This window comes from Anolis carolinensis, chromosome 5 (genome assembly GCF_035594765.1).
Source record: "Anolis carolinensis isolate JA03-04 chromosome 5, rAnoCar3.1.pri, whole genome shotgun sequence".
NCBI lineage: Eukaryota > Metazoa > Chordata > Lepidosauria > Squamata > Dactyloidae > Anolis > Anolis carolinensis.
The window spans coordinates 67,611,966-67,624,616 of record NC_085845.1 but is presented as its reverse complement, the minus strand read 5'-3'; the positions used below and the strand labels follow the sequence as shown (position 1 = coordinate 67,624,616).

The following is a 12,651-nucleotide window of genomic DNA, read 5'->3' as shown; positions in this document are numbered from 1 at the left end:
CCTTTCGGCACATGCGCAGTTGCAATTTCCTCACATGTCTTGCAGATTTTATTTTAGATCTCGCGGCCCACCCGTGGTCTCATGGCCCACCTGGCCCATGGGTTGGGAAACACTGTTTTGAAGATTTAGAATTTTTTAAAAGGTTCAACACATTTCAGCATTTATTAAAAAATAAATTCCATGGAACAACCACATAGAGGAAATTTTGCGTAAGTAAACACATTTTGAATCTCCTTAGAACCATCAGAAAGTGACTTTCAAAATGCATCCAGGAATTACATTTTATTTTATGGATTTCCATTTTGACAGTCAAATCTATTCTCCATTCTTTTATCTCCTTTCCTGTTCACACAGGCTTTATAACTGCCAGCCACCTTCCCTGTTGTAGGCAAGCACACACAGCTACGATAAAATCAGCTAGAGGAAAATCCCATTCTTTCTCAACTCAAGCTTGATTGTCTTATTTACTGCATAAACACTCCTGCAACCTGATAATGAAAGTCTTCCTCCAGTTCTCCTCCATCATCCTCTCAGAACTAAAGGTGTTTAAAAAGAAAACTCAAAATACCCTTCTATCTAAACAGAGGACACGGAGGAAAAAGGGAGCAGGACAGGTAGAAACAGAACTTTCCTTTAAAAGGAGTTATTTTGCAAAAGCTGTGTGTACTGAAGAGTGCCTATAGTTCTATTAAAAGCTTGTGGAACAAACTAAATTTCACTATCTATCATACATGAGGTTAGATGTTTTAAATAAAACAGTACAGTACATGAAAAACAAACAAATGTATTAGGAACTAAATATTTATGGATCAGACTTTATGAATTATAATTTTAAACATGGTTAGATTGGAGGTCAAAGCTTAATCACTCAAGAAGGCCATCTATTAAATAGGAAAAATAATTTGAATGTATCAAGAGAAAGAGGTGAGATAGAAGCTATTTATTAAAGGCATGTGGGCACCCCTAAGCATTTTCAATGGTACTTTGTCATTCCACACTGGAAAGTGTGGTTCTATAATTACATTCCTTTAAAATGTCAGAGATAACTCCTGAACAAATCCGCATAGGTGAACAAAACTACAATATAGTGGATTAGCACTGACATCATCTTGTGTCTCTGTAAAAACTTAATGAAATATTATTTTCATTGCAAACTAAATAGCGTGGAAGAAACGCCATCTTCATAGCCATCCCGAGAAAATTTTAAAACAGATCATTTTAAGATATTAGTCTTCAATATTGGATAACTAGAAAGATGTTTCTTGTTCTTGTTAATAAAGCAGGTGTAATAAGAGGTCTTGCTAAGTTTTCTTAAGTGAATTTAAGATGCCCTTACAAAGAACAAGTATATTATCTATCTTCCATTTCCATCCCTGCAATCATGAATGAAAGCAAGAATACAATTTCAATCTCACTGCTATTGTCAAGAGAGGTCTTGGTGTATATTATACAATTTTTATCAGCACTCTTCTTTTTTTCAAGCCTCTGGGGTCAAGTTCTAATCATTCACGAGCTTCTCCTCCTTGAAAAAGAGGAATTTCAGTGCTTCACGAGGCAAAATACATTTATTGTATGCAGTCTATCCTTCAGGGACTACAACTGGCCCTTTATATCCCATGGTTCAACCATCCATGCTTGAAAACATTTTTTTAAAATCCAAAAAGCAAACCTTGATTTTATACAAGAGACACTAATTACTAAGCCATTGTATTTAATGGGGTTTGAGCATCTATGGATTTGGGTATCCATGAGACGTCCTGGAAAAAGTACAACAAGAGCTGGTCAAATTACAACAGCAATATGTATTATTTTTGACAAATGAGCTGAAAAGGAAAATTATGGACAATAGGCAATTCTGGCTGGAGCCAGCCAATCACAGCTATGGAGAAAAAAGCTATAAAACTGAGGCTTGTCTCTGCCATAAGGGAAATAGGGGAAAGATGGCCTAGAAACGTTAAAAAGGTGTAAGATAGAATAGTCAGTCATTGTGGGGGGAAACTGAATAAGGTTTTGGGGAGCTGTGAATGATTAAATAGTTCATCTGTTAGTGTATTATCAAATAACCCCCTACTTGTTCTTTTTTTTAAAATGTGTCTGACTGTTCTTGTTAAGTTTTGATAGTGAGCCTGGTCATGCTTATCACAGTGAACCCAAAGATCAACACATCCACTGTTTCACCTAAGGATCATTTTAACGCCCAGCTATCCAATCTAGGGATTTTGAGCATGAAATGGACAAGATCAGCGACAGGAGCCCAAGGGTTGGAACGGCGGGTTCAACCTGGAGAGGGAATCTGAGTTGAAGTGTCTGTGTCACTTTATGCCAGATCACAGAGTACATTAGCAGAATGTTATAAAGGAAGAAAAATGCTTATTTCCACAATCTTCCAGGCAGAGTGAAAGGAATTTATCTCTTCTCCATATGGTACATATTCCCCTTATCTGTAGTGCATATAATTCATATAACTACAAGAAAAAGAAGGGGAAAGAGTGTTCTTTCTTAATTCTGGGAGTTTTAAAAAAGCAGAAATCTCATTTATGTGATTTCTCCAAAAGACAGAGAATATACCCTCCTTTCCAACTCCTCTCTTGTTAAAAGACTACCATAAAGAGATGCCAGTGGAAATCATAAATAATGGCTGGCATTTAAGCTAAGTCACATTTCTGGATTCTGGTTAGCAACCAGACCAAGGAGGCAGAGCTGTTGCATTTATTACCAAATCCAAAAGAAGTATCTACAAAGGGAACTATAGAGTAACCAATGCCTCTGCTGTACAGATCAAACAAATCACAAGAGCAACATTGCTATATTTCTACCTATATTTACAAATATAGATATGTAAAACACATCGTAATCACATAAAGTACTCCCATGGTCCTTCTAGAATTTCTTTGCAAGTGCCTTTCACTTATAACATCTTACAGTGCTCTTCAAATAAGATTGAATGATTGTCTAAATAATAATATAAGACAAAATTTATGGTTTTCAGTTTTTCTTAGCTTCTCAGATGACAAAAACTGGCAAACATGTAGCTGAGTACGTATGATTCAGCAGTATTCTTCTCACTTTAGGTAAAATATAAATGTTTAGTATGCCTTTTCCCAAATACTTGGGGGCCAAAAGTGATCTGTATTTGGAATTTTGGAATAGTTGCATATACATAATGGGCTTTCTTGGAGATGGGGCCCAAGTCTAAATGCATTTATTTATGCTTCATGTGTACTTTACATACATAGCCTGAAGGTAATTTATACACAATATTTTAATTATGAAATAAAGTTTGTATATTTGCAATTTTACTTCTACAAAACTAAGATTATCATATACTCAGATTTCATATGTCTACCCCTAGATACAATCTCCATGCTTGCAAAGTCATTAATAAATTATTTTATGTTGATAAAGCAATAAAGAAAGTTTAGATTTGGCACGAGAATAGAAATTTCCCTCACATTTTCAGTTACCTTGCAGAAAATGGGGAGGGCATGGTGTTTTTTCCTCCTGCAAGGTTTCTTGAAATTTTGTATCTTTTGTCCTGAATTTGCATTCAAAAGTGTAGTGTGTAACACACAAAGAAATCACCAGTATGCTACCACCAGCAATTTAAGTTTTAGATTAAATTTCTGCAGCCAACAGCAGACCTGACAGGTATACTGGACATAATGGCTTGGTATGAAAAAAAATCAAATTCAAATGAAGATGTTGAATAATTCAATGGAAGGAAGGAACCCTGCCAATTTAAGACTAGAGTTAAAACTATCTCAAATTGACTCTCGCTTCACAAAGAGATGGAAACTGGAAACTTAATATCAATGCCTTCACAGATGTATCACTTTTATAAGCAATAGCACTTTCAAATTTACAAGCAGAGATATTTTTCTGGGACTCGTTTTAACTAAAGTGACACTATTCTGTCCTTCAAAACAAGTTTAATACTTTTATTTTCAAATATACATTAATATCTAATTACCTGGTTACTTTTTAAAAATGAATTTAATAATGAGCAGGTTTTCATAACCAGATAAGGAGACACAGCCAACGCATCACTGATTAACAACTGAAGTAAATAGCATATTCTGGAGACTAGGTAAACTTGAATTGGAACTCAGGACAAGGAGGATTGCCATGATAAATATTTTATTAGGGTTTTTTCTTCTAAAAGCTTAAGTGGAATTGTCTAATTAAAAAAATGCTAATGTGAAAGTATAGCCTTTCTTTTTCCAAGAGGCATATCTTATTCCTTCTTATGTATCTTTCTCTTTTTGAGGGACGGACAATATAAGTTAACCGTATATCTTTTTAATATGAATAAAAAGCTTGGATTGCTTTTTTTTTAAAAAATGGGAATTTAAATAGGAGTATAACAGCAAGAGGAATGTATGACAAAAAAAGATATCACAAGGATGTTTTTGCTAAACCTAGATAAGCATTCAGCGAGATGTATTTCAATTTTATGTTGAGAAGCTTACACTTTTTTTAAAAGCCAAGAAAGAATACCTTGCTTTCTTCCTGCCTTACTTTAAACAGACGTGTACCTGCCTGGATAATCAAAACAAATATCATGAGGAATTCCGTTCCCAATTGCTATTCCTCTCATAACAAAACTCTTAAATACCTACTTAGTACATCGCCAGCATCCATAATCTTGCAGATAAGTAGACTAGTGTAATTCCAAATGAAAGATGATCCTATCGACTTAAATGTCTTGACAACAAAACACAAAGATAAGTCTGAGGACCATTGTAGTTTTAGACAAAACTGGATTTAAACTTTTTATACACACTCAATAGCCTGGATCTTGTGTCAAACAAGGCTCAAGAGCTATTACTGCTGGCCACACTGAAATATGTTAAATGCTTGCTTGATCTGTTTTACAGCCCCAAACCATGGACTCCTAGTACAATTATTATGGAAGCATGGCAAATTACCATAAATTGTCTCTCAGAATGTCTGCATTCATCTATGTTTTTTAAATTGCTTTCCAGAAAAAGGAAAGATTTAAATGAAACAAATATATCTACATTACATTAAAACATGGCTCGGTTTTAATACATGTGACCCACGATCACATAAAAATTCCCAGAACTTAAGTTTGATGGAGGGTTGGGAAATTCTTGATCCCTAACACAAACCTAAACTCTTTCCTCTTGTTTATGTTGTTAGAGAACTCAAATACTCACAATCATTTGCGTGATCAATGATATATGATATTTAATTCCTGTTTTTCCAGAAGCATGAAATCAGACTTAGTGGACATGTTTTAATCATTCTTAAGAGTGTTAGGAGGCAACTTGTGATAGCAGTCTTTGCTTGTGCTTTGCACAGTATGACCCCTGTATCTGTGGGGAATAAATTTTCGATATACTCTCGTGAGCTATATAAGATAAGACTACAGTATTTTAGAGATAAAGTTCAGCACTTTGGATAGCTCTTTGAAATCAGATTAAAATCTGGAGTAAATTCACCTCCTCACTAACATGAAACCTGCAACTGTTCTGCTGTCAGCCTTTTCTACTTTACAAGATTGAACTAAAAGTACTTCTTGATAACTCTGCCATATCTCTCAGACATTACTTGCAGTTGATACTAAAATGCTCATAGTGCAGAGGTGCCCATACTACAGACTCAATAAATTAATTATATACATATCCTGTTTGGAATGTGACTGGACTCTATGCAGAGTTATTTTTCCATGGTTAGTAGGTAGCACCGCAGGCAATGACAGAACAGACTGCTCTTTTAGATCAATTCAAATGTTCTATCCAGATTAGCTTCCTGTTTCTAGCAGTAGCCAGATACACAACTTTCTGGAACTCACTAACAGGATATACAGGCAATAACCACTTTTTGTCCCTACACTTGTCAGCACAACACTTCATGAAGGTACAATTATAACTCACAGTCATATATGCCTGGTAATGTAATGGGGCTCAGCATTCAAACACAAAACATAAGTGTATCGGCACACTCTTCAGGAGGATCTTATTCCCTATAAAGATGTCTTTTTTGCATGCAGTGTATAAAAAGGCAGCAAGGTAATTTTTAAAAACTAAATGTATATCCGAATAGATAATAGTCCTTTGTTTTAATTTACAAATGTGGGGAAACTCAAACTGCAAACATAACCACTCATGAAAAATGTGGGCATCTTCAAACATTAACAGCATTTTTGACCCTCAAGATCTACATATGTGAATGCTATTGATATGTAATAGACAGTTGGAGAGAAGACTTTTTATATTAAACCTACATTCTAGCCAATAACTGAAAGATTATTAAAAGGATTTCCAAAATAGTAAAGACTAAGCTTTACTCTTCTGAATTATCTCCTACATAAAATGCATAAAATAAATTGCTCAACCCAAAGAATGTTGTGTTTTTTAAGGTATCTTATAAGGTATCTAATCTGCAAGTTTTGCTTATATGTAGATTTACATGCATTATTCATTTCACATATTTAAAAGAATAATTTTGTGAGACATGAAAAGGTTGATTTTTCACCTGTATATTATGCATGTTTATTTACAAGTCAATTTTACATTGAAGTCTACTCCAGAAATCTGCATCCTTAAGAATCTTGCATCCTGTGTGAGCTGTCAACAAAATTGCTCCAGAACCATTCATTATAAGGGAGAAGACCTTGTGCTTACAATCTGAAGAGCTAATTCTCTGCTGCTCTAGACATTGAGCGCCCCACACAGCCATACAACCCAGAATATCAAAGCAGAAAATCTCACAATATCTGCTTTGAACTGGGTTATCTGAGTCCACACTGCCATATATTCCAGTTCAAAGCAGATGTGGTATTTTATTCAGCTGTGTGGAAGAGGCCTAACACACAATGGAGCAATGGATTCAAATGGCAGGAAAAGAGATTCCACATACTGCAGTTGAATAAATTCCCACATTATCTGCTTTGAATTGGAATATATGGCTGTGTGGACTCAGATGACCCAGCTCAAAGAAGATATTGTGGAATATCTGCCTTGATCTTCTGGGTTATATGGCTGTGTGGAAGGGCCCCAAGACGTTTTCTGGCTAGCAGTATTTTTTTTTAAAAAAAAAAACTCCAAATCCAGCACAGTAAATAAAGAATAATACTCAGAAAGCAGAGTAATTCCAGACTCTTGCTGTTGGAGGCAAGTGTGAATGTTGTAATTAATCACCTTGATTAGCGTTGAAACGGGAATTCCAAATATTAAACAATAAGGGCCAGCTAACACCTCCCAACAAAGGATTCCCCCAGGCAGGGAGCAGCCAGGCTTTAAAGCTGCTAGGCCATTCAATGTTAACCAAGATGGCCAATTGAAACATTCACCCTTGCCTCTAACAGACAAGAGTTTTTTTCTCCCACCCTGGATATTCCACAGATATATAAACCCCACTTGACTAGTTTCCAATATATCTCACAACCTCTGAGGATGCCTGCCATAGATGCAGGTGAAACGTCAGGAGATAATGCTTTTGGAACATGGCCCTAGAGGCCAGAAACCTTACAGCAACCCAGTGATTCCAGTTATGAAAGGTTTCAAAAACACAATACTGGTATGTTTCCTAGGATGATAAGCCAATAGTGAGAAGTTTGCTAGGACAATAAGTAAATACTGAGTCTTTTAGGATGATAAGCCAATAGTGAGAAGCTTCCTAGGATAATAAGACAATCCTAAGCCTTTTGGGACAGTAATTCAATACTAAGATGTTTCCTAGGATAAGCCAATAGTGAGACGCTTCCTAGGATAATAATCCAATAGTGAGAAGTTTTTTAGGATGATAAACCAATAATGATGTGTTTCCTAGGATAATAAGCCAACAGTGAGACGTTTCCTAGGATAATACAGTAGAGTCTCATTTATCCATGCCTCGCTTATCCAAGCTTCTGGATAATCCAAGCCATTTTTGTAGTCAATGTTTTCAATATATCATGATATTTTGGTGCTAAATTCGTAAATACAGTAATTACAACATAACATTACTGCGTATTGAACTACATGATGTTTTGGTGCTTAATTTGTAAAATCATAACCTAATTTGATGTTTAATAGGCTTTTCCTTAATCCCTCCTTATTATCCAAGATATTCGCTTATCCAAGCTTCTGCCTGCCCGTTTAGTTTGGATAAGTGAGACTCTACTGTAATCCAATACTGAGATGTTTCCCTAGAATGATAAGTCACTATGGTAAAGGTAAAGGTTTTCCCCTGACTTTAAGACTAGTCGTGTCGGACTCTGGGAGTTGGTGCTCAAATCCATTTCTAAGCTGAAGAGTCCGCATTGTCCGCAGACACCTACAAGGTCATTTGGCCGCCATGTCTGCATGGAGTGCAGTTATCTTCCCGCCGGAGCGGTACCTATTGATCTACTCACATTTGCATGTTTTCGAACTGCAAGGTTGGTAGAAACTGGGGCTAACAGCGGGAGCTCACCCCGCCCCCCGGATTCGAAACGCCGACCGAAAATTTCGGTCAGCAAGTTCAGCAGCTGAGAGGCTTTCCAACCCTGAGGCGCGTTTCCCTCAGCGCGCTCCTTGCCTGGGCGCGGGGCCTTCCTCCTCGGGGGCGCCTTCCTCGCCGATGTCGGGCAGCGTCAGGAAGGGCGGCGGCGGCTTTCCCGGCGGGGCGGCCCACCCGGCGGGCTCCCTGGAGGGCAAGCGGGGCGCCCGACCCGCCGAAGGAGCCATGGCTGGCGGCGGCGGCGGAGGAGGGCTGGAGGAAGAGGGCTTGAAGAGCTTGGCCAAGACGGAGCCCAGGTCGAGCACGGCCACCTTCATGGTCCCGAAGCGCCTTCGGACTTCCCTGGTGAGGCGAGAAGTGCGAAAGGAAGGCGAGGGCGGCCCTGCTTTCGGGGCCTGCCCTCTTGCCTCCTCCGAGGGGCGGCGGGAGGGAGGCGGTTGCTAAGCCAAACAAAAACGGAGCCAGCCGCAGGCGAGTAATTGGGCAACGGGCGGCAGGAGGAGAAGCAGCAGAAGCAGCGCCTCTCTTTCTCTCAAGAGGAATGTTTACCCTCAGAACCAAACACACTTAGCATTGCCAGGCATGGACAAACTTGGTCCCCTCCCTCCAGGTGTTTTGGACTTCAACTCCTACTATTCCTCACAGCCTCAGGCCCCTTCTTCCCCCCCCCCCCCCCTCAGCCGTTTCCTTGAGAAAAGGAAAAGGAAGGTTCCTGAGACTGTGAGGAATAGTGGAAGTCCAAAACACCTCAAGTTTGCTTATGCCTCATCTAAATTCTATATGGTAGCGTAGAAGGTACCTCAGTAGGAAGTCAATGTTGTCTCAGGCTGGATCTACACATCCCTATGTGATCTCAGATTATAGTAGAATCTCACGTATCCAAGATAAAGGGGCCGGCAGAACATTGGATAAGTGAAAATGTTGGGTAATGAGGGATTAAGAAAAAACCCTATTAAATATAACATTACATTATGATTTTACAAATTATGCACCAAAACATCATGTTTTACAACAAACTGACAGAAAAGGCAGTTCAATACACAATAATGTTATGTACTAATTACTGTATTTACAAATTTAGCACCAAAACATTGCAACATTTACTACAAAAAAATTGACTACTCAAAGGCAGACATTGGATAAATGAAGTTTGAATAACTGAGACTCTACTGTATTTTCTTATCCCAGATTATGTGGCAGTGCAGACTCATAATCAAAACAGATAATCAAGGATCCCATCCCGGGATATAGGGCAGTGGAGATCCAGCCTCCGGCCACTTCTGCACTACGATATAAAAGCCAGATTATCTCCTTAGAACTGGATTATGTGGCATTGTAGACACATATAATACAGTTCAAAGTGGATAATCTGGGGTCGCATCCTAGGATATAGGGCAGTGTAAATCCAGACTCAAGCCCTTCTACATTGCCATATAGTCCAAATGATTAAATCGGATAATCCAGATGATCTGCTTTGAACTGGATTATGTGAGTCTACACTGCCATTAAATCCTGTTCAAAGCATATAATCTGGATTTTACATATCACTGTAGAAGGGACCTTAGCAGGAAGGAAATGTGCCTCCAGCTGGATCTACACATCCTTATGTGATCTCAGGTTATCTGGCAGTACACTTATGTAATCCTATTCAAAGCAAATAATCAGGGATCGTATCCTGGGATATAGGGCAGTATAGACCCAGCCTCAGGCCCCATCTACAGTGCCATATAAAATCCAGATTATCCGCTTTGAACTGGATTACGTGGCAGTGTAGACTCATATAACCCAGTTCAAAGGAGATAATCGGGGATCACATCCTGGGATATAGGGCAGTGTAGATCCAGCCTTAGACCCCATCTACACTGCCATATAAAATCCCTAGATTATCTGGCAGTACAAACTCATATAATCCAGTTCAAATCAGATAATGTGGATTATCTGTTTTGATAATCTGGGGGCCCTTTCACACAGCTGAATAAAATCCCACATTTTCTGCTTTGAACAGAAATATATGGCAGTGTGGACTCGAATAACCCAATTCAAAGCAGATATTGTGGGATTTTCTGGCTTGATATTCTGGGTTATATGGCTATGTGGGAAGAGCCCTGAATTGTATGGCAGTGTAGAAGGGGCCTCAGTGGATGATTTGGGATCATTTTGAATACATTTCGCTTTTTCACTATATGCCATCAGTCTTTAGATTGGAGCTGTGAGTTAAAACATGTTTCAGGTTGGGTGAAGAAAGCTAGTGGCGCTCCATTTCTTCCTAGTTTTGTTTTACCCTTTAGAGATCTTTTCAATAGCCTTTCCTTTGAGGCCCCTTCAACATTGCCACACAATCCAGACTATCAAACGAGATAATCTGGATTTTATACAGCTGTGTGGAAGGGGTCTTGCATATACAGTAGGAGGCCTTCAGCATCCACCGGTCAAGAGTTTTCAAAACTGTTTCCGCAACACATTAGTATGTTGGCTGCAGTGTGTAGGTATGTCGCATGAATGTAAAGAGAGACCTAGAAATCTATGCTGCCATATTATTCATATTATCAGAGTAGATGATCTACATCTGTTTTGAACTGGATTATATGAGTCTACACTGTCATATAATCAAGTTCAAAGCAGATTATCTGGATTTTATAAGACACTGTAGAAGGGCCCCGAGTCTATGTGAAATAAACAGTACCAACTTGCATGCATTTTATGCGCCATACTAATCAACATTGGAGTCTGGAGAACAGGTGGAAATTAATGTGAAAAGGCCCTGTGACTTTACCCCAATTTTGCCTGTCCTGATCACCCTTCATCAAGTTGGCCACGCAACGTCGTTTCTCCTTTTTTATCTCTAGTAATTATCATCATCATTATCATTATTGGAAAGCTGTCTCTTGATCCCTTTCTTTGATACAATTTATGTATGTCTCTGTATCTCTCATAAGAGGTTGTTTTAACCTAAAGTTTGCTAATACAATTGAATTACAATGTTCTAGGGTTTTGTTCCAGGAGCATCCATGGATAACAAAATCCATGGATGCTCAAGTCCCTTTATTAATTTACAATAGCACAGTAAAATTATTCTCTTTATATAAAATGGCAAACAGCACAAATGACTACCAGGAAGGGCCTGAGAAACTGAAATGGGAAAAATATTTTCAAACCATAATTGAATCTGTGAATACAGAACCTGTGGATATGGAGGGACAATTGTACACATATCTGAATCTGAATTGTACACATATCTGAATCTGGAAATAACCCATACCAATAAGTTCAACAAGCAAACTAAAGCATAGTTCTCACAAAAGGCAGGTCAGAAAGTCAACATGTTTGAACGTATTGTGTTCTTTCTTACATTTTTTGAAATTCATGCTATCGATAGAAAATCTCTTTTAACCCGCTGTGCCGCATATTATTCTATGGGAAGGAATATTTTGATATAAAGGAACATTTAAGTATGTGGACCCTTAGCCTGAAATGCAAAACACATTGCATCAACTGAGTTAATCACCTACTTAGTAAATACATTATTGTGGCATGTAAAGCACTTGAAGGGATCAATTTGGCAAACATAGTTCCTAGTGGGCCTTATCATCATGATTTAGCTAAGTACCTTTATCAGAGAACCGAGATTGACTTCAACCTGTTTCTATGTTTACCACTGGTTTTTATAGGCAAGGATTATAAAGGTGGAAAGCAACTTAATGCCACACAATCTTTTTATGGCAGTATTCTGACGGGCAATGCATGCTGATCTCTTCTTCTAGGATCTCCTAGAGGTTCAAAATGCTGCCTTTGACCATTACATGGCTGTGTTGGGGTGAGGAAGGCAGAAAAACAAGTGATTCTCTAGAAGGGCAAAACTTAATCAGTATTCATTCTCCCCTCTAGGGATGAGTTCAGTAAATAATGAGATCTGCAGATAAAACAGCGATGTTAACATCTTCATAACTCTGTTTCAATTTGTGTCGTTCATTTGTGGCCATTAATTTAGTCTTAAAGTTCAGATGCAACCCTGACTGTTGTACCCTTCAGTTTCATCAGTTGTCCTAAGCCTTTGCTGTTTTCTTCTATAAAACATTGCCAGAATAGCTTACATCAATGAGGTTTTTCCCTCCAGTTTTCCCACCCCCTTCCTCTGCTTTCAAGTCTGCTTGAAAATTGGGTTTGTACTTCTGGCTTGCACTGTCTGTATATTTAGCCAGTCTT

General features: G+C 38.3%; 1 protein-coding gene across 1 annotated transcript in view; it reads right to left on the bottom strand.

Annotated features, from left to right (window-relative positions):
* fam149a (family with sequence similarity 149 member A) overlaps positions 1 to 8,881 on the bottom strand; it is a 47,568-nt gene extending 38,687 nt beyond the window's left edge. Inside the window, exon 1 of the mRNA XM_016994045.2 lies at positions 8,527 to 8,881. Coding sequence (XP_016849534.1) covers positions 8,527 to 8,765 — 239 coding nt within the window. The 5' untranslated portion in view covers positions 8,766 to 8,881. The remainder of the gene's footprint in view (positions 1 to 8,526) is intronic.
* Positions 8,882 to 12,651: the final 3,770 nt, after the last annotated feature.